At 41.7% G+C, this 14051-nt stretch overlaps 1 protein-coding gene across 2 annotated transcripts; it reads left to right on the forward strand.

Moving 5' to 3' along the window:
• The first annotated feature begins 13 nt into the window (after positions 1 to 13).
• On the forward strand, positions 14 to 13695 carry gss (glutathione synthetase). 2 transcript variants are annotated; one of them, XM_040013717.1, is made up of 13 exons: positions 14 to 118; positions 558 to 699; positions 2078 to 2223; positions 2387 to 2462; positions 3460 to 3599; positions 8306 to 8422; positions 8756 to 8836; positions 8958 to 9035; positions 9162 to 9231; positions 10208 to 10402; positions 10546 to 10627; positions 12262 to 12451; positions 12576 to 13695. In XM_040013717.1, exons 2-13 carry the CDS (start codon positions 562 to 564, stop codon positions 12697 to 12699), a joined length of 1437 nt encoding a protein of 478 aa, XP_039869651.1. In that variant the 5' UTR covers positions 14 to 118; positions 558 to 561; the 3' UTR covers positions 12700 to 13695. The 2 variants fall into 2 exon arrangements, with proteins under 2 accessions (XP_039869651.1, XP_039869650.1); XM_040013716.1 differs by having other exon boundaries at positions 62 to 272.
• The last annotated feature ends 356 nt before the right edge of the window (positions 13696 to 14051 follow it).

Raw genomic sequence — 14051 nt, forward strand, 5'->3', positions numbered from 1 at the left:
TCCCCGGTCAACCAATCAGCTTTGGTTAGTAGTAGCCGTTCAGCCGGTTCATCTCGTTATGCGTCAGGGATTGAAGTGTGTACATGCTCCGGTTAGGTCTTGTGATGCACTGTGGAAGGTAAAGGGTGGCAGTCTTAATCGCTCTCTGCATAAGTGTGAAAGTACTTGATTAGAACACAGTCCAAGGGAACCTTCTAGGTTGATAGCTAACTAGCTTCTACTACCGGTGACTGCTAACAGACGGTGTTAAACGACCTGGTTAAAACAAGCAGGTAAGTTAGCCACATGTGTTGTTTTGATGTTATAAACTATCCTATAACACGATTATTACAGAAAAGAAAATATTTAATGTATTGTTTAATGTTACTATCGATGTATGACGTGTTTCATTGTAATTATTGTTATTTAAATATAATTTATTTTAGTATTTACGCTTGTGTATTGTGTATATGTATATGTGTATCATTTAAAGCAGTTTAGGAAATTTAAGTGATGAGTAAACACTGCGGTAATAACGTTAGCAGTAATAGTAATCTTATTTGGTTATCCTACTTCAGGTGAATGAGAATGGCGCAGGGGCTACCAGACGAGATGCTGTTGAACTCGGCTTTGATAAAAAAATTGGCAGAGGAGGCAAAAGACTCAGCCGTTACACAGGGTGTCCTAATGAGGCTCCAGGAGACCCCCAACTCATCTGAGGTGCGAATTATACACACATGTAGCATGTAGCGGTTGTAGCATTGAGGGGTGGCTGTAGGTCAGGAGGTAGAGCAGGTCATTGATCGTGGCTGGCTGCTCCAGTCTGCATGCCAAATGTCACTGGGCAAGATACTATCCACAGGTTGTGTGAATGTGTGTGAATGTTAGATAGAAAACACATATAAAAAGTATAGAAAAAAGTGCCTGTATGAATGTGTGTGAATGGGTGAATGAGGCAAGTTGTATAAAGTACTTTCAGTGCTTAGGTAGAGTAGAAAAGCACCATATAAGAAACAGTCCATTTACCATTTACATGTAGAAGCACTTTCACTGGTTTTTCATTGTTGGATAAGTGTTAGTATAGTTATATAATCTTAAAGAGGGAATGTGTACTTGTGAAACTCATATAAAATTTGCAAGTCTGCTCAGGTATGATTTTGAATCGTCTTATTATATTCATTCTTGCCCCATCCAACAACTGCACCTGAAAGAGTAAAGCTACAGACCATGAGAATACATTTCCTCAAAATATTCATTCAGGGACAGATGCTACATATTTGTAACATGTAGTGTATATTTGTAATATACTTTTCCTGGTGTTAGGTTTAGTGAAGCCACGTAACAAAGCACGTTCCCTTGTTGCTTTTGGATTATGGAACTACTGGGAACATGTTGACTGACTGATTCTTAAACAAACAGGTAACCAGTGAAGGGAGGCTAAAATTTCAGTAATCTGGTCTTGCTTCTCTTTAGCCATTAATAGGTAACCTACAGTATTTTAGACCAGCTGCAAACGTGTAATAGATGTCATATTAAGACCAATGCACAGTTCTCCTGGCAACGGACAAACCCAGAGTCGTCCATCGGATTGCCAGACGGAGACTTTTGGGAATATAGCGTATGACCAGTTGCAGGTCTTTAAAACAAAGGGTTAATTCAATCATACTGAACTGAATGAGACTGACCTTAACAACTGATTTAATCTGTTTGTCCAGTTTTAGCTGAATGTGATTGAATGGCCATGAGCAAAGTAGTGAAGTAGTTATACTTTAAATAAATGCTTAAACTAAAAAAAAAAAGTAAGTAAACATTTTTTTCAGCATCTTTAACAGAATTCATATGTTAGGTAATAAGCCTCAACAACAAAGATCACATACCAGTGGAATGTTAAACCGTTGCTGATGAAAAGGCCGTGTTGAATGTGAAGTCATGTTAGGAATTTGTTCTGCCTTAGGGCAGAGGATTTCAGAGAGATCTTTATTAAGCCTGTGTTTTGAGTCCAAAAGCCATCTCCAATGTTTGTCCAACAGTTTTGTTTGTTTTGTTTTGTTTCCCCTGGTCAGCACTCTTTTCTCACATTTTACATCTTGTTTTTCAGGTGGTCTCCTTTGCTCCATTCACACTGTTCCCCACACCTGTACCCAAAGCTGTATTCTCCCAGGCTCTGGCAGTGCAAACACACTACAACACCCTGGTGGACAAGATTAGTCAGGATGCAGACTTCCTACAAGAAGCTTTGGCTAGGTAGGATGCATTATGACCTCATGTATGTGGTTTGGAAGAAAAAAACTCACTATTGTCACAGTCTCTGAAGTCTGTCTTCAAATGACCCGTTAGTTTAATTCAAAATGAATACACTGTGATGAAAAACCTGCTGACAAGATTTGAACAAAGTGTCTGTTTACAGCACCATCGCTGTGGATGATTTCACTGCAAGGTTGTTCAAAATCCACCAACAGATCCTTAAAGAAGGCAGGTCACAGGTACGTCAGCACAGCCGCGATGACACTGGTGTTAGGGGGAGCTCAGGAGGCAGAGTCTGCCAGTTGGAAGGTTGGCGGATTGATTACCCAGTTTGTCCAGATTCCAGTTTTCTTAGGCAAGATGCTGAACCCAGAGTTTCCCCCAGTGCATCCAGTGTGTGCGAAGTTAGACAAGGCAGTTTGGATGCTTTTGTGTGGTTGGGTGAATAGGGTTTGCAGTAAAATGCGCCTTTCAGTTAGAGCAAAGTGCTGCATAATTACCATTCCATTTCCCATCATCATTGTACTTGAGCTGTTTGGGCTCTAAGGCCTTGGTGTGTTGCTAAATCCAACAAAGCTGTTTGCTTGCACTCAATAAGGATTCAAAAGTAGTGAAAAGAAAGAGTGTATAAAAAATCAAACAGTTTCTGGTTAAGGAAGATTGGATTTCAAATAGAGTATTTGTAGAATGAACATCTTGGGTTATCACTGCAGGTGTGAGGTTGTGTAAACGTTTACAGGAATGATTTTTCAGCCTATCTGTTCCTTTGTGGTGTTGGCTGTTTTGGGTTACCTGCACCACTATGTGTTTTCAACATGAAAACCTTTCTATCTGGCTTCTTTTGGGGCCATTTTTGGAGGGAATTTTTTAAAAAGTTGGAAATGGAACGATGATGCACACTCTTTTCTTTTTGGGCTTCGTATGCTAGCCATTAAATCCTGAGAGATTTCTTATGAGAAAGAAAGACAGGGAACGACAGGGAGCAGAGGGGTGAGAGGCAAAAGCTATATTTTGGCTAAAACTAAAATCTTGTTTCAATTATCAGCTGTTTTGCTTTATTGCTTGACAAAGTTCTTCACAATTTTCTAAAACTCTGTGACATCTTTAGATCTGCTGTTGCATAGAATGAAGAAAACCATTAGGTTCTTACAACAGTGTAGCTGGGACCATAAAAACCTATTAATGGATTATAAAGTGACCAAATGCTGCAGCTGGGATTTTTTGCCTTTGTTACAGTCCATTGTGTTGGGTCTCAATCGGTCTGACTACATGCTGGACCAGAGAGAGAATGACACGCCATCGCTAAAGCAGATAGAGATCAACACCATTGCTGCCAGTTTCGGAGGCCTTTCATCGCGCACGCCAGATGTACACAGGTAAGCAGGTCATTTATGTGTCCCCCATATTCTGTAGGTTAGCCACTAGAACTCAGCAGTAAGAGTGATCATGTTGGCCAAGACCTTCAAATATATTTACTGTCATCTTTATAGCCACCGTTTCACACAGCTGCTTTACCCTTATTAAAAAAAAAAGATAAATAAAAACCCCACATTCCTTTATTTCCCCTACAGTTGACACCAATCTCTTTGCTTTGCTGTCAGTAGGTTTGGGATTTAATACAGCTATAAACAATCTACAGGGTGGGCCATTTATATGGATACAGCGTAATAACATGGGAATGGTTGGTGATATTAAAGTCCTGTTTGTGGCACTTTAGTATATGTGAGGGGGCAGACTCCTCAAGATGGGTGGTGACTAGGGATGGGTACCGGTGTCCGGTGCCATCATGGCACCGGTTCTGACATAAACGGTAGTAACCAGACCGAAAAGCAGCGCACATTTCGGTGCTTTTTTTTCCTGAGCTGTGATACACTTCTAGCCAATCATTTTACGTTTCCGAGGATAGTAGGCGGGTCCAGGTACGTACGTTCTTTTAGAGCAGAGCTACAGATTAAAAATGCCCAAGGCGAAGTGGTCAAAGTCTGGCTGTACTTCACAGCAAAATATGCAAACTCAGCAGCCTGCAACAAGTGCTTTAAGCTGATACTGTGATACTGTCAAAGGAGGTAACACCTCAAATCCGATGAAACACCTGGCGACGCATAGCGTTTTTTTTAAAAGCCCAGAAATGCGCCGTATGATAGCTTGCTGCGAGACCTCACACCGAGCACATCTACTGCGGGTGGGTTGCCTGTTATCGGACCCGGAGTTAGCAGCATCCCCCAAAAACACGAAGAGGAGAGTCCTGGCCCCTAGCCCTGCCAGTGTAGCAGAAATGATGACGGATGATGATGCAGCAGCAGCCGTTCTTCTCTGCGTGAGTAGCTTAATGTTGTTCGCGTGTAATTTACGTTGAGTAGGCTAACCACGTTATTACATTAATGCATGTAAGGTGAACTAGCAAACATCATCATAGCTACATGTGGTTGTCTTCTTGTTTGATGGCAGATGCTCCCTTCACCCTGGCCAAAAAGGCTAAAATGACCAAAGAAAAAGTGGAAAACAGTTAAACATGAGAGGTTTTGGACAAAGTTTGTGTTTTTTCCATTGTTTAAGCACTGCTTCCAGCCAAGAGTGATACCATATATGCCCCATAGCTGCAGAAAAGGCTAACATTGTTATCTTTTTACAAAAAACCAGCTGAACACGAGAGGTTTTTGGACCAATTTTGTGTTCTCCATTCTTTAAGCACCGTTTGAGCACCGGCACCGTTTCAAAAGTACCGGTTTGGCACCGGTATCGGATAAAACCTAAACGATACCCATCCCTAGTGGTGACCATGGTGGCCATTTACAAGTCGGCCATCTTGGATACAACTTTTGTTTTTTCATTAGGAAGAGGGCCATGTGACACATCAAACTTATTGGTAATGTCACAAGAAAAACAATGGTGTCCTTGGTTTCAACGTAACTTTAATCTTTCATGAGTTATTTACAAGTTTCTCTTAGTTCACAGCTATTGACATGTCGAAGACAGGGCTCTAGAGTGCGACCAATTTGGTCGCAAATGCGACCAAATTTTTCAGTGGTGCGACTAAAAAAAAGTATTTGGTACTGTTCCGGTAGCAAAAAAAAAAAAAAATTCTGCAACCTTCCCTGTGGTCAACAACAGACACACATTATGCCCCTATCGTGGACTAAACCAATCAGAGATAGTAAGGGGCGGGACCTCTCTGATTGGCCGTGGTCCAGTTGAAAGTGCAGGTGGAAGAGAGAGGTGAGTAGCTTGAATAAAGCGATATCGATTCATTAAATCCTGAATCGACTTTTAAATATAACTGTGTTTTGCCAGAAACGCCAGATTCTCAGATTAAAGCTCACAAAACCATTTCAACAACAACCAAACAGCAAATAAGAGCAGGTACACGGATTCCACACAAAGACGTAACACAGACCCGACGCATCAGAATCAGCTTTGTCTTTCTTGGCTTTCTCACCCGACGACACGCTGTCGGAGCTCGGCGATTCTGCGTCCGGTACGCGCTGTGTTTACGTCTTTTTGCGCTGATTCTGAGCTGCAGGTTTTGTCTCTCTCCAACCAAAATTTGCCGAGCCAGCAGCAAAAGAAGCAGCAAACTGCGCTTCACATTTGATCAATGTCGTCATGAATTTTGCTGTTTTGCTTCCACGACTATTAAAATCACACTTCATGCACAGCTAGCTCTCTCTCTCTCTCTCTCTGTACTTGAAGAACAGTTTCCCGTCTCCAATCTCTGTTTTCTGTATTATTCATTCGCTTATTACCCACCAGTCTACTGTTGTTTACAGCGCTGTCGGCTGCTGTCTTTTTCTTTTCTTTTTTTCACTTAAATGACCTCGGACAAGAAAGCCTAATTTCTGTTGTTCACTACTGAAGTAATTTAAACTTTATATGCAGAATATTGTAGAATATTTTTAATGTTATCTGCTATAAAAAGCCAGACCAGGAAAATCTCCTTCATGTTTTTCTGTGTTTTATTCTCAGTTACTTTCACACAAAGGCATCTGCTGTGATGTTCACAATTCTGATAAAGTCTCACATGTATCAGTACTGATAAATGATCAGAATTATAATATTTCTGACTGTCTGAGGCTAAGTTGAATCGAATCGGGACTTTGAAAACCGGAATCGAATGGATTATAGAAATCAGTGATGATACCCAGCCCTAGTGAGCAGCCTAGGCACGACAGAAGTGGATGTAGCTGTAATAGGAAAAGAACTATTGCTAACTTTTCTGTTAAGTTAAGGCCTGATCCGTCTGAAATTCATAGCCAGTGCTCTGACACGGTGTCATCAATCTTTGAATGCTGAAAAAGCACAGTGTATCCAGAAAAACACATTATATTATATAAATTATTATAAAATTTGTGTGCGCGTAACTTTTTTGCCATGGGCGTACTGGTACGCCCATGGCAAAAAGTTAGTCTAGAGCCCTGGAAGAGGTTAACACGTGAGGATCGGATCGAAATTGCATTCATATCTGGTGAACACAGTAACCGGGTAATTACAGCAGATTTCAATGCAAGACACCCTACGAGACCACCCATCTCCCATGCTACAGTCAGCAAACTGCTTGCTAAGTTTTGTGAAACTGGTTCAGTGTTGGATTTGCCAAAATGTCACTGGAGAGTGGCATTAGTCGAACATCCCTTCGACAGATATCAGCTACTCACAAATGGCACCCTTACAAACTCCAGCTACTGCAGCATCTCAACGAGGATGACCCAGATCGGCGCACAGAATTTGCAGAATGGGCAAAACAAAAATTGGAACAGGACCCTCAATTCACACAGAAGATTTTGTTCAGTGATGAGGCAAACTTTTATGTGAATGGTGAAGTTAACAAACAAAACCATCGCTATTGGTCTGACACTGGCCCACATTGGATGGATCCCTCCAAGACTGTTGGAACAACAAAAGTGATGGTTTGGTGTGGTATATGGGGTACAACGATAGTGGGTCCATTCTTCATCAATGGAAACCTCAAGGCCATTGGATATTTGAAATTGCTACATGATGATGTGTTTCCCTCTTTATGCACTGAAGCTGGCACGTTCCCTGAGTTTTTCCAGCAAGATGGTGCACCACCACATTATGGGTGCCAGGTCCGAGCATTCCTAGATGAACAGTTTCCTGGAAAGTGGATTGGTCGTCGTGGGCCAGTTGAATGACCCCCAAGGTCTCCCGATCTGACCCCCTTAGACTTTTATCTTTGGGGTCATCTGAAGGCAATTGTCTATGGTGTGAAGATACGAGATGTGCAGCACCTGAAACTACGGATACTGGATGCCTGTGCTGGCATTTCTCCTGCAGTGTTGCTATCAGTGTGTGAAGAGTGGGAGAAGAGGGTTGCATTGACAATCCAACACAATGGGCAGCGCATTGAACACATTTTATAAGTGGTCAGAAACTTGTAAATAACTCATGAAAGAATAAAGTTACGTTGAAACCAAGCACACCATTGTTTTTCTTGTGACATTACCAATAAGTTTGATGTGTCACATGGCCCTCTTCCTATTGAAAAAACAAAAGTTGTATCCAAGATGGCCGACTTCTAAATGGCCACCATGGTCACCACCCATCTTGAGGAGTTTGCCCCCTCACATATACTAATGTGCCACAAACAGGACTTTAATATCACCAACCATTCCCATGTTATTACGGTGTATCCATATAAATGGCCCACCCTGTATAAAAGATAGACATAGGTTTTGTGTCTGAAAAATGAAGCCACTGCAGAAGTTCTTTTAATCTGCATTCTTTTCAATGGCCAAGAGCCATTTGTGGCCTCTTGTGGTTGTGAAAGATATTCCGTTGTATAGATGTCTACATGAAAATGCCCCTGTTATGAGTTTATAGGCTCATTAATGTCATGTCTTATTAAATACAATATAAAGTTAATTTAATATAGACTATATAAGGCAGGATTGATCGACAAGTTGCTAGCCTATGGCTGTACAGTTTCCCTCAGTTTATCAGTTTCAAGGTGGCAAGATGATGGCAGCGAAAATGCTCATCTTAAGGCGTCACAGGGTCAGGAAATAATGATGCATAATGTGCTGTGATTAGGTTTGCTGAGAGTGCTTACAATCTTGCTCGACAGACATATCCTGAAGATGGCCGGCAGGCTGGAGGAGAGCGAGCGTATCCTGGATAATAATCCTGCAGCTGGTCTGGCCAGGGCTATTGCCAAAGCCTGGGAGCTCTATGGATCAGAGAAGTAAGAATGAAGTACATCCATCGACTACATGCCAGACATGCTGTTGATCGCTCTTTGCTTTATTCACTTGGTCTAATTATGTCACCATACATGATGAATTAATTAGTACATCCAGAATAAAACATCTTGCCAGTGGAGCTGTACATTCAAACACTGCTTCTGCTGGTGTGGTTGCTCAGTGCATCATAATATTACAAACATTTCTTCAGGACAACAAAGGCCAGTGACATTTTTGGTAGTATGGGGCACCAAAAAGCAAATCATTTCAGTTAAAATCAAAACCGTGAGAACCAAAAGTCCAGAAATTTTGAGATGCAGTTGTTGTCGTTGCAGAGCAGTCGTTGTGTTCTTTGTGGAAGACGTCCAGAGAAATATCTTTGATCAGCGATTCATTGAGTATGAACTTTGGAAGAGGTAGGTGTTACATGTGAAGGGTTAGAGCTCTCATACCTGCATGTTTTCTTTGTGTGGAAGTTAAAACATTATCTTAAAGCATTTGAAGAGTTGTGCTTTTCACCAACATGCCGTGTTTCAGAAACATTCACGTAATAAGACTGCGGTTTGAAGATGTCTTTAAAGCAGGCTCCCTTGATCAGGACAAGAGGCTTTTTGTGTAAGTCGATTTCTGTCAGCTCACAATGCACTGACACATTATTTAAGTGTATTGTTCTCAAACAAAAACTATGTGTTACGCATAGCAGTGGTCCTTAATGTGTCTTTTATGTCGCTTTCACTTCAGGGACGGCAAAGAGGTCGCCGTGGTGTATTTCAGGAATGGTTACATGCCTGACAACTACACTTCTGAACAGGTCCAACTTTTGATTTGCACACAGAATGGAAGATTACATTAGAGTTTAGTTAGAAACATGCAACATGCAGACTTACTTAAAATGATTCGTATTCATGAGAAACTGGAACGTCATTATCATCCAGTTTATTTCTTTCCCTGCCTAGCAACACCAAGTCTAGCCCTGATTGGCTGATATAAGTGACAACAGACCTGTCGCCTTGTCAGTCTGAATGGGTGATTAGATGGTAAATGGCCTGTATTTGTATAGCGCTTTACACTACATTCAGTCATTCACACACACATTCACACACTGGGGATGGCAAGCTACATTGTAGCCACCGCTGCCCTGGGGCGCACTGACATAGGCGAGGCTGCCGGACACTGGCGTCACCGGGCCCTCTGACCACCACCAGTAGGCGGTAGGCAACCAGTAGGCGACCGAGACTGTTGGTGCCGGGGCTCGAACCGGCAACCTTCCGATTACAAGACAAACTGCCAACTCTTGAGCCACAATGTTCTCTGCAACATTGTGTGTAGATACGTGCAGCTGTGTGTTAATTCTGCAGACAGGAACAGGAAGTGAAGGAAAACTGGCGAGCACCCTGGAACCAACACTTAATTGGACATAACGAGTTAAAACAGTTTGCAAATTTAAGCCAAACTGCTGAATCTACGGTCCAGGCTCTCTTTGATAGCGTGACTCAGTGTTGTTCTCCTTCATTCTTCTGTCTCTGTCTGTCAAATCTCAGCGTAATATAAACCAACTATTGTCACGCTCTGCTGGTCGGTGTGCTGGCTGTTTTGTCAGGAATCTCAACCACGAGAAAGTTTGTACAAACAAAGCTAAAAAAACCTGCGACAGTGTGTAAAACGTTATTAGCAGCAGTGAAATAAGATTCCAAGAGTTAGTGAAATGGTAGAGGCTGTTTTATGCTGGAAAATCATCTAATGATAAAAAGACAGGCAGAGAATTCATTGTCTGTTTTCAATTGCAGAGCTGGGATGCTCGTCTCCTCATGGAGCGCTCTCGAGCTGTGAAGTGTCCAGATATCAGCACTCACCTGGCTGGTACCAAGAAGGTTCAGCAAGTGCTCGCCAGACCTGGAGTCCTGGAGAGGTTCTTCCCGGACCAGCCTCAAGCTGTGCAGCAGATCCGAGCGACGTTCGCCGGCCTCTACACTCTAGACATGGTGAGAAAAAGCACACGATTTTTTCATTGTTTGGAAAGTTTGGCATTAGATAATCCTCACCTGGGTGTTGATGTTCAGTGTAAGCAATATCATTCACATTTTATTCCTCTCATTTATTTCTCTGTGGTTGTGCTCGTCTACAGGGTCCAGAGGGGGACAAAACAGTGTCAATGGCCTTGGCAGCACCAGAGCGGTTTGTCTTGAAGCCTCAGCGAGAAGGAGGAGGTAAACTGAACTTTTTAATAAAGCACACTTGATGTTAACACCAGAAGCAAATGATGGAACTTGTGTTTGCTGCTCACCATTTGTTAAACTCGGGAAGTTTAAGCAGTGCATGTGTGGATCTGCACACATGTGCAGTATTTGCTTGCATTCCATGTATGAGCTAGCCTCAGTCAAAACAGTGACGACACATACATGACTGCCTGCTGTTTTGCATTACTGTGTATCTACTGTGATTCATGCATGCTGTACTGTGACTGAGATAATAGTGTGTATGAGACACACTTGACAACAACATTGATCAGGATGTGAAAAAGCTACCAGATACAAGTTGTCAGCAGGTTATGGCTGACTAACCACCCTGCCTTACATCACTCTGGGCTAATACTGTAAAAAGCAATCATTAGTTTTCTTTGTAATATCAGAGCATTTGTTTTGATAAATACATAGGTCAGTATCAGGGTTCATATGAGCTATTTTAGCAGTAATTTTACACATGAACTGGAAGGAGAACTTTGAGGAGCTGATGAATGTAGAAGATGAAAGAGAGAGGAGGATGGAGGCGGGGAGTTAGACGAGAGGGCAATCTGACCAGACCGTTTAACAGAGACTGAGAGGATGCCCGAGGAATGGAGAGGTGTGCTGCTGCTGATTTTCAAGAACAAGACAGATGTGCAAAGCTGTAGTAACTACAGAAGGATAAATCAAGAAGCTTTGGGACAAAGTTGCTGAGACTAGGTGAAAATGAGAGGTGACGATCAGTGAGCAGGAGTGTGGCTTCGTGCTGAAAAGAGCACAACAGATTCTCTGGAGAGAAGGTGAAGGAAAGTCAGCTGACGCGAGACAGAATACATGTATGTGAGTCAGAGGGAGGCAGGTATAATGGTGGAGATAGAAGAAGTAGAGATAGTGAAGGTAGATGAGATTTAATACTTGGGGTCAACTATCCACAGCAACAGACAGCACACAAGAGAAGTAAAGAGTTGGGTGCAGGCAGGGTGGAGTGGGTGGAGACAAGTGTCAGAGGGGATTTGTGACAGAAGGATAGCAGCAAGAGTGAAAGGGAAGGATTACAAGATGGCAGTGAGGCCTGCTATGATGTATGGTTTAGTGACAATGGCATTGACAAAAAGACAGGAGGCTGGGCTGGAGGTAGCAGAGCTGAAGATGGAGCTGCCAGGCAGGAGGAAGCGAAAAACCAAAGAGATTGATGGATGTGGTGAAGGAGGACATGCACAGGGTTGGTGTGACAGAGGAGGATGTTAGGGATAGCATGACAAAGGGGCAGATGATCCGCTGTGGCAACCCCTAAAGGGAGCATCTGAAAGAAAGACTACTTGAGGCAGTATTTGTTTAATATTTTTTTATTCTAAATATGTAGCAACTTGCTTGTACTAGCAAGCAGGCTAGCATTATCCAACATAAGTAGGAAAAAACCCAGCCAAATAAAGATCTCTCCATTTGCCTGTCAGACTGGCCGGGTGTAGCCAGGTGTGGTTCACTGGGTAAAACTGAACTTTCTCTTCACTAATTTTAAAAAGGGTTTTTACAAAAGTTTGCTCATCTGCTAATGTGAAATAATTCCTATCTAGCCATGTCCATTTTATCTATACTTAAGTGTAGTATTGTTTTTCTAGGTAACAACATTTATGGATCAGAGATCTGCCAGGTCCTGGAACAAGTGAAGGAGAGTACCGAGCGTACAGCCTATATTCTGATGGATAAAATCCATCCAACTCCTGTAAGGAACTACCTGATGAGACAAGGCAGCCCCCTGAAAATAAGCAACTGTCTCAGTGAACTGGGAGTGTTTGGAGCATATGTAAGGTATGTGACCACTACTGCATTGATATTAAATGCATTTTGTTTGTGGCTGTTTTTTTAGAAGTATTTGCAGATTCCCAGTGTAGTGGTTGTTTCTAATTTTAGCCTTTTCTTTGTTTTCTTACAGGCAGGGTAAAGACATGGTGACAAATGAGTGTGTGGGCCATCTGCTGAGGACCAAGAGCTCAGAACACTCAGACGGGGGCGTCGCAGCAGGAGTGGCCGTGCTCGACAATCCTCTGCTGTTCTGAGATTTCACACTCCTGCCTGCACATACAAACCACAGTGAAGTCACAGCAGAAATGTCTCTTTAAAAAAAGAAGAAGAAAAAAGTCTTTGTTTATTTTTTTAATAAGTTCAGTAATTAAGCTAAGAAGAGTGATTCAATAAATTGTTTCTTGCATTTTTGAATTAATGATTGTGTTTAGGATTATTTCAGAAACATGTTTAGAGGATCTTTGTAAGCCTGTATTTACTTTAAAAGAAGGGAAGCACTTCTTCGTTCTACAGAAAAGGTGACACATTACAGATGAGTTCATAAAAAGTGTCACTGTCACTCTTTCAAGGCTCTGTCACTTGGTAAAGTAGGCCGAGGCTGCCATCTTGTGGCAGTGTGTTGTTACTACAACATATGAAATTGTGTTTCTATTGGAAATATAATTCAGCGCCACCGAGCCGCTCTCTCAGTTACAAACTGAACCCGTTTTTTTAGACATATAAATCACTAAAGACAGTGAAGCTTTTGGTTTTGTAAAAGTGGTTCATAATCAAAATGCACGTTAATTTTTATAAGGTTGAAGAGCAGTTAGCAGTGCATTCATGGACGTCTTTTAACTATTAATTTAACAATCTTTTGTCACGATGGCATGAACTACAAACGTGAGCTCCAGGTGAGACTGCACAGAAGAACAAGTGTCCTTAAACTGCATCAACTGGTGACTTCTTACAATTTTATTCTGTGTTTTTATAATCTTTGTGTACACATACTAACACAAGCTACTGTAACTTAGAGAAGTTCAGCAATATATTATTAAGTACACAAACAGTTCCAGGTTCTGGACTTTTTGAAGGGCCCACTTTGGATCATGTGAAGGACGTTCAGTTTTTCTTCTTCTAGGCATTGAAGGGTTAATGCTGTTAATTGCATAGTACAGTGACAGATAACTTGCTGAAGTTGGTGCACCTTGTGAACCAAAGAATAATATCCAGTATGATGTAAATGAAAAAAATAAATCTTATTACTGTAAGGCTGCGCTTTGTTTTCCGTTCATTTACCTAACCCTAGCCCCAAGTAGTGAGATCAGATTCACATCGATGATCATAGAAATGGTGAACTTTTCAGGAAATGTACTGAAAAAACAAAACAAGAGTAAGATGGGACAGTTAGAAGGAAATAAGAAACATTCTCAATTCATCTTTAATTAAATAAATTGTTCCCATATGTCTATATGCTGTCAAACTGGCAGTAAGAAACATGGTTTTAAATAGCTCTATATGGCATTACTAGCACCTTCAGATCAGTCTATTGACGAAGAGGTCAGAGGTCAAATGTGACATATCTTTATACACTACTTTCTACAATGTACTGTGACTGTTCTCGTTT

This window comes from Simochromis diagramma, unplaced genomic scaffold (genome assembly GCF_900408965.1).
Source record: "Simochromis diagramma unplaced genomic scaffold, fSimDia1.1 OVJJ01000705.1, whole genome shotgun sequence".
NCBI lineage: Eukaryota > Metazoa > Chordata > Actinopteri > Cichliformes > Cichlidae > Simochromis > Simochromis diagramma.

What these genes read in the sequence shown, in the direction of transcription:
- gss (XM_040013717.1), top strand. Translation starts at nt 562, where the DNA reads ATGAGAATGGCGCAGGGGCTACCAGACGAGATGCTGTTGAACTCGGCT. An exon ending in CTACAAGAAGCTTTGGCTAG is followed by an intron (nt 2,224 to 2,386) that starts GTAGGATGCATT and finishes GTCTGTTTACAG; the next exon opens with CACCATCGCTGTGGATGATT. An exon ending in TTAAAGAAGGCAGGTCACAG is followed by an intron (nt 2,463 to 3,459) that starts GTACGTCAGCAC and finishes CCTTTGTTACAG; the next exon opens with TCCATTGTGTTGGGTCTCAA.